This window comes from Thamnophis sirtalis, unplaced genomic scaffold (assembly GCF_051295495.1).
Source record: "Thamnophis sirtalis isolate CommonGarterSnake01/CBP01778 unplaced genomic scaffold, rThaSir2_p1.2 scaffold_4, whole genome shotgun sequence".
In the NCBI taxonomy this organism is placed as follows: domain Eukaryota; kingdom Metazoa; phylum Chordata; class Lepidosauria; order Squamata; family Natricidae; genus Thamnophis; species Thamnophis sirtalis.
In genome coordinates this window covers 109834502-109841598 of record NW_028261384.1, presented here as the reverse complement: position 1 = coordinate 109841598, position 7097 = coordinate 109834502, and the positions used below count along the sequence as shown (strand labels likewise).

Genomic DNA, 7097 nt, shown 5'->3' with positions numbered 1-7097 from the left:
TATCCCTCTAAATTCTAGAATATTTATGTAATAAGAAACTCCAAATTTACCATACTTTATTGTAAATGTATTAGAGACTGATCATTAACTAAAGAATAAAAACAAAGCTGATTATTGAGTTAATTATATGAAGAAGGAGAGGGAAAGAGGTTTTTCTTTATCTGATTTCCATGCTTTAGTCCATACTTTGCTTTTTTTTATTTTCAGAACTTTTCCCATTAGTTTTGTAACTAATTTATAAAAGCTTATATATCCATTAAAAAGATGATGTGCCTAAATGGTTTGATGCCTTACATTTGCAATGTTTATGTTCATCTTATTTGAAAAAAAAAAGATTACACTGAAACCACAGCTATGGTGGTTAATTCTACATATATACCATTTAAACTTACCAAAATTGATTTTCTTATTCTTTATAGAATAAATATTGTTTTCATTGAGATATGGAAATACAAAATCAAACTGATCTGACTGAATTCATCATACTTGGTTTTAGAAATCTGCAGGAGGTCCATCTATTGCTCTTTACTGGGTTTTTCATCATTTATCTCTTCACTGTGGTATGGAATACCTTTATTATCCTACTGACATTGATGAACCAGAAACTCCAAAACCCCATGTATTTCTTCCTTGGGAACCTCTCCTTTCTGGACATTTGCTATACAAGCACCACTATCCCACAGATGTTGGCTCATTTACTCTCAGAGAAAAACACCATTTCCTATATGGGCTGTGTAGTTCAGACATATTTCTTTTTTTCTTTTGTGGGCATTGAATGCCTGCTACTTGCAGTGATGGCTTTTGACCGCTATGTTGCTATTTGTAATCCTCTACGCTACACTTTGATTATTAGCAAAGAAATTTGTCTCCAACTGACTCCAGCCTGCTGGGCTGGTGGCTTAATCAACTCAGTGGTACATACCATCTTTGCCTTCCAATTACCATTTTGTGGCAACAATCACTTGAACGCTTTCTATTGTGATATTGCTCCACTGCTAAGATTATCATGTGGAGATACATCTCTTAACCATGTTCTCTTGTTTTCCATTGGGATTTTTATTGCTTGGACCCCCTTTGCATGTATCCTTCTGTCATATAGTTATATCATTTCAGCTATCTTAAGGATACATTCCTCAGAAGGAAGACAAAAAGCCTTCTCCACCTGTTCCTCCCATCTCACAGTGGTCCTTCTATACTATGGAAGTGCTTTTCTCACTTACTTGAGTTCAGATTCTAGTTATTCTTCAAATCAGGCTAATTTTATTTCAGTAATATATAGTATCTTAACTCCACTTTTAAATCCAATCATATATACATTACGCAATAAAGATATAAAAGATGCCTGGAGAAGTACAATTAAAAAAGTTAAGTTATAATATTAGATACATAATTTGTTAGTAGATAGATATAAATAATTTTCAAAAAAATGTTACAATGTTCAGTATTTCTTTTTCCTAAAATTTATGATAATTTGCTTATTATTTTATTCTAATACATTCTTTGTAAAAGATGTACATCATGTTGTTCAGTATACAGTACAAGGAATTTTTTGCAGATGTCAGTTATTCAATTCTTTCTTCATCATGTAAATTTAGAACAGTTTTTGTATTTCATGACTTATGAGAACAGAAGATTGAATGCTAAATGAGATTAAACATCTGGTTTTAAACATACTGTTTCTGATAATAAATATGGTATAAAATGATATCTTTTAAGACTGCCTGTTTTCCATTCCTACACTTTCATATCAGGAGGAGTAAGGGAGAGAACTAGTATGATTCTGTTTTACATATTCTTCTGTCCACCTGAACTTAACTCATGCTTCTTCTTTAATAGTTTCTGGCTGCTTTTTTGAAAGTCATCTCCATGGCTCCCTGCAACTCCTCAAGTAACTGGAAATCTTGTGTTGAATCTCAGAATAAACTCTGAGAAAAATGGAAATATGGACTTTCCTTGAATATCTTCAGATTTAAATGTTTATCAATGCATCATCATGTGATATCATACCCTGTTCACACTCAGTCATCCCTCACCAAATTAAGTATATACAAATCACTTCTAAAGCATGATGTGTTCTATGGTTAACATGAATTGGTTTCATATCTTGAAATGACTTTAAGAATCAACTAAATGTCTTAAACTGCTTTCTATTTAATAACTACTGTTTTCAAATACAAATTCCATTGGTATGTGTTGATAATGGTGAAATTAACAATATCATAAGGAATGTTATGTGATCTTATAACCAAGAAATAAAACTTTCAAATCGCAATCTCTGAAAATGTGTTTTGTTTCATAATTAATTTTGGAAGGATTTCTTCAATTTATGATGATGGAGAGGTCTTTTATTTGCTAGGGTTAAAAGATTATTTATTTTAAATTTATTAATAATTTATGGCATGCTAATCAGTTTTCAGGAAGATGATGTATATGCAGTAAAGGAGATACTCAAAATATTTTCACTGGATGGAGTTTTTTTACATCTACAGTAAAGTTGTGAATCAATAATTTTCTCCCATAAAAAAGATTTCTAAGCACATATTTGCTGCAGATTCTTGGGCTAAAGCAAGTCTCAGGAGAAACTGCTATGATATCTAAATGGTTGTTAAAGCAGTCAAATATTCCTTACTATAAGTAGCTTTCTCATTGACCACCACCACTGTCACCACCCAAATGTGTAGAACAAAATTCCTTTTTTGCATAGTTACACAAAACTTTTTACTTTGTTTAACCTAGAGATTCAAATTAATTGTTTGTTAAGGATAACTAACCCTTGGGAATGAAAAAGTTAACAGGCTTGGAAAATCTCAAGAGAAATTGTTTGAATACTTCAGAGAAAGTAATAGTTTCTCCTTGTTAGATTTTCATTTTAATCTAGTTCTTTCTCTGAAAAATATTTCATTTCAGAACCTGGTGAAGATGCAGAGTTGTCCGATGATTTCAGTACTGTTGTTCATAGAGAGATAGGTAGATGGATAGGTAGACAGATAGATGATGTACAGCTGCAGTTAGCATTCGGAATAGTTAGAAAAAAAGGTAAGTGGGACTTGGAACTACATGTGGTTGTATGAATGAAGGGCCAATCACAGCCACAAATTAACAAAGAAATAAAAATAAACTAATGAAATAATGAAAAAGTTTGATTTACGCCATGCAATTTTACTTTCATAAATAATATTGAGACCTTTGAATTATGCATTTTTATCAAATCCTTAAATATGGGACAAAATTTTCAAAGAAAAAACTAGAACTTATAGTTTACATTACTAAATCTTACTAGAAATGCATATTGAATCATTGTGCAATATTAAAGAGGAGCAAAAAAATTTTTTCTAAGGCAGCTCACAAACATTGAATTAAATGATTTCTTTAAAAATGTATAAAGTTTTATTTTTTATGAAGCATCATATATTTATATATTATATTTTTATTTTTATTATTTATAGGCCGCCCTTTTCCCTGAGGGGACTCAGGGTGGCTTACAATTCATGGGAGGGGGTGTGCAAGACAATGTTGCAAGTGTGGCTGAGTTTTAAGTGCAGTTAAGTATATAAAATACTAAGTTACAAGTTTAAAATCCCCTGATACTTTCAAATGTTTTCTTCAGATTTATGATGATTCAACTTAAAGATTACAAGAATTTTTCATTCTGGGGAAAACATGAAGTTTAAATAACAGAATAAGTTATTTTTTCAAATTGATCATTTCATTCTTACTTGTAAATTGTAAGCACTAAAAAATTATTTTCCCCATCCCCCCTCACTCCTATCTATCATTATACTTTTATTATAATTTCAAGATTCTGGGGAAAACATGAAGTTTAAATAACAAAATAAGTTATTAGAAGCATGTTTATTCCCATACTTATTTTGAAATTGTAACTACAGTAATGACTAACAACAGCAATAGCTCTATGACCCACACTACTTTTTCTTATATTGAGAAATTAGATTGATAATCTAAAGCCTTATATATCATCTTAAAGAAAGGTCCTATACCAAAGTTTTAAATTAATTCAACAGAGAATCTAAATTGTAAATAAGGAGCTTCTTGACATGTATTATATAATACTTATCACTAACCATAATTTGAATGAGAAAGGAAACATGCATATTAAATATCTTTCACATATAATCCATCAGGTAGTTGATCTATAAAACCTTTAAATTGCTTTGTTTTTTATTAATTGGAAGGTGCTACATATTGTATAATGCTTAAAATTCCTTTAATGATATTAAATTATAGAAAAATGCATGCATTAATTTAAAAAAATAAGCCATAAAGACATTTGCCTTGGTAGAAAAATGAAAAAAGAAACTCTTCTCTTAATTGAGAAGTGAAATCTGTGAAGAATGGGATTTAAATTATATAGAACATTATCTATCCTTCTGTCCAATCACATTATTTACAGTTTGCTCCAGTCTTGTCACCTTGTCTTATACCAATCATAAAATCTGTTCTAAACTTCATAATATTCCGACTCCCATTTATTTTTTAGTTGAGGGTGAACCTGTCTGCTTCCGCACAGGTCAATATTTTCCTAATTATGTCTAACTCTGATGGTATGTTTTCTTTTTTCCAATACTGTTTGTTAATTATACATGTCACAGTTAATACATATAATTAGATAAAGCACATCTTTCTAATACCCCTCTGGTATTATGCCTAGGAGAAAAAATTCTGGTTTGAACAAAATTTGATCACCCACCATTTGTTCCAACCATGATTGTATCATTTTCTAGTACCTTTTTTGCCTCATTGCATGTCCACCACATATGATAAGGACTGCCTGGCATTTTTTTGCCCTTCTAACAATTTTGGGGGGAAATTTTATACATTTTGGAGAGCCGTGCTGGTGGAAGATGCCATCTGTAGAAATCTTATACAGATTTTCTTTATAAGCCATGGGCATTGTTAGTTGTCCAAAGTTTTTCCTATTTAGCCAATTCCACATTATAGCCAAAAAAAATTTGCCCAGGCAACCATAGTTTCTTTGGCATGTTCATCCTCAAGTTAATATTCCAGCAGAGATCTGTACAGTGCTTTGATCAGCCTATCTTCTTTCTCTATCAGAAATGTATCTAATATTGTGTAATATTTGGCAATACCTTCCTTTTTCCTGTCCTGTGCAAACCTTGATTGTATCTGTAGTTAAGATCACCCTTTTGATGCCAATTCTAGTCTAATTTTTATTACCCCTGCTTGTTCAATAACTCTTTGTATGTGACAATTTTTTCTAAGTTAATTAAATTTGTGTGTATGTATGCTTCCATCGTGGATAGCCAAATGGGTATTTCAGTATACTGGTCATGTTTACTTTTATTCCATATTAATAACAGGGACTGTCAGATGTAGTGTCTATAAAAATACTTATATGCAGATACTTTTTATACCAAAGGAAGGCATGCCATGTTGCTTGGATAAGAATACTATTTATGCTGCTTGATAAATAATATTCTTTTTGACACGGTGAAATTTTCATGAAAAATGCACAAAATCTGTATGAGATGAATTATTCTGCAATATGATTCATAAATATTAGGCTCAGTGCTTGTGTTAAAGTTTCTGATTAGTTTTAGGTTTCTGTTTACATACCAGAACAAAACTATAGAATCCAAAGAACAATCAAAATAAAAATGGAAAATAATATTTTTTCTCAGCTGAAGTATTGAAGAAAAATCAATTGTTGTTGTGATTATTATATAGGTGAAGTTTGGTGGGTGAAATGTGGACTCAGAATGAGACTGCAGTGAATGGATTCATTCTTCTAGGCTTTACCAGTCATCCCATATTGCAGCTATTCCTTTTTATGATATTTTTCACTATGTCTCTTATCACTGTGGTTGGAAACAGCCTGATCATCTTCTTGGTCTGGATCAACTCCCGTCTCCACACAGCAATGTATTTTTTCATTGGTAACTTATCTTTGCTGGATATATTCTTCACACTGATCACTACCCCTCAAATGCTAGTCCACATGGCTTCTGAAACTAAGATGATCTCTTACAACAGATGCATGGCCCAAATGAACTTAACCCTTTCCTGTGGGATAACAGAATGTTTCATCTTAGCTCTTATGGCATATGATCGTTATGTGGCCATAAGCTGGCCACTGCGATATCCCATCATCATGAGAATGCCAATGTGCATACAGATGGCTGGGATATGCTGGTTTGGAGGTTTTTTCAATGCTGCAGCACTAACAGTATGCACGGTAAATTTTCCCTTCTGTGGACCATATGAAATCAACCATTTCTTTTGTGAAGCACCAGCTGTGCTTCAACTAGCTTGCCTGGACACTTATATGATAAAGGTCTTCATCTTTGCTCTGAGTGTAATTGTCCTCATGCTGCCTCTTGGCTTTATAATGCTCTCCTACCTCCAGATTGCCAGAGTGATCTTCAATATGAATTCAACTGAGGGGCGACAACGGGCTTTCTCTACTTGTGCCACACATCTCATCATTGTTGTGTTGTTCTACAGCACCATCAGCTTCACATACTTGCAGCCCCAGTCTGACCTCTCTGCAGATCAAGAAAAGAAAGCTGCTGTGTTCTATTCTTTGGTCTCTCCTATGATGAACCCTGTCATCTACAGCCTCAGGAACAAAGATGTTAAAGAGGCCTTAGTTAAAGTAATGGGAATTAAAGTGAATTAAATCTTGCTTTATGCATACTTTGTGTATGAATCCACTTAAGATGTGTATTTGTGAAACTTATCCTTTTCTGACTCTATACTCTTGCCTATAAATTGTGCAAGTATTCTTTTAAAAAGATTGTTCAGTACATCATTCTAGAAATATATAAGAAATGTGCAAAATCTGGAGATGTATATATTGTTTATTTCCTAAAGCTGTTTATGACTATGTAACTAACATACTTGGTACACAAGTGGTTGCCTTCTAAATTGTTACAGTACTTCTATGTATTGAAATAACACAACTTTGAACGTTGAAGAAATCTACTTTTTTATATTTTTGATATCAATAATTACATTATGTTAAAAATAAAAATATTTTAAAGAATATTTCCAGTTTTTAATGCCAATATTATTGTTTTTAACTATAAAGAGTGGCTTAATTTTCTTTGCTTATCACT

At 32.1% G+C, this 7097-nt stretch overlaps 2 protein-coding genes across 2 annotated transcripts; both read left to right on the top strand.

The window, feature by feature from the left end:
- Positions 1 to 443: 443 nt before the first annotated feature.
- LOC106548689 (olfactory receptor 5V1-like) lies at positions 444 to 1376 on the top strand. Its single transcript, XM_014066116.2, has one exon. It carries the CDS (start codon positions 444 to 446, stop codon positions 1374 to 1376), a length of 933 nt encoding a protein of 310 aa, XP_013921591.2.
- A 4349-nt stretch (positions 1377 to 5725) lies between these two features.
- On the top strand, positions 5726 to 6658 carry LOC148046127 (olfactory receptor 10A3-like). The gene has a single exon (XM_087714535.1). The coding sequence runs from the start codon at positions 5726 to 5728 to the stop codon at positions 6656 to 6658; it is 933 nt and encodes a 310-aa protein (XP_087570661.1).
- The last annotated feature ends 439 nt before the right edge of the window (positions 6659 to 7097 follow it).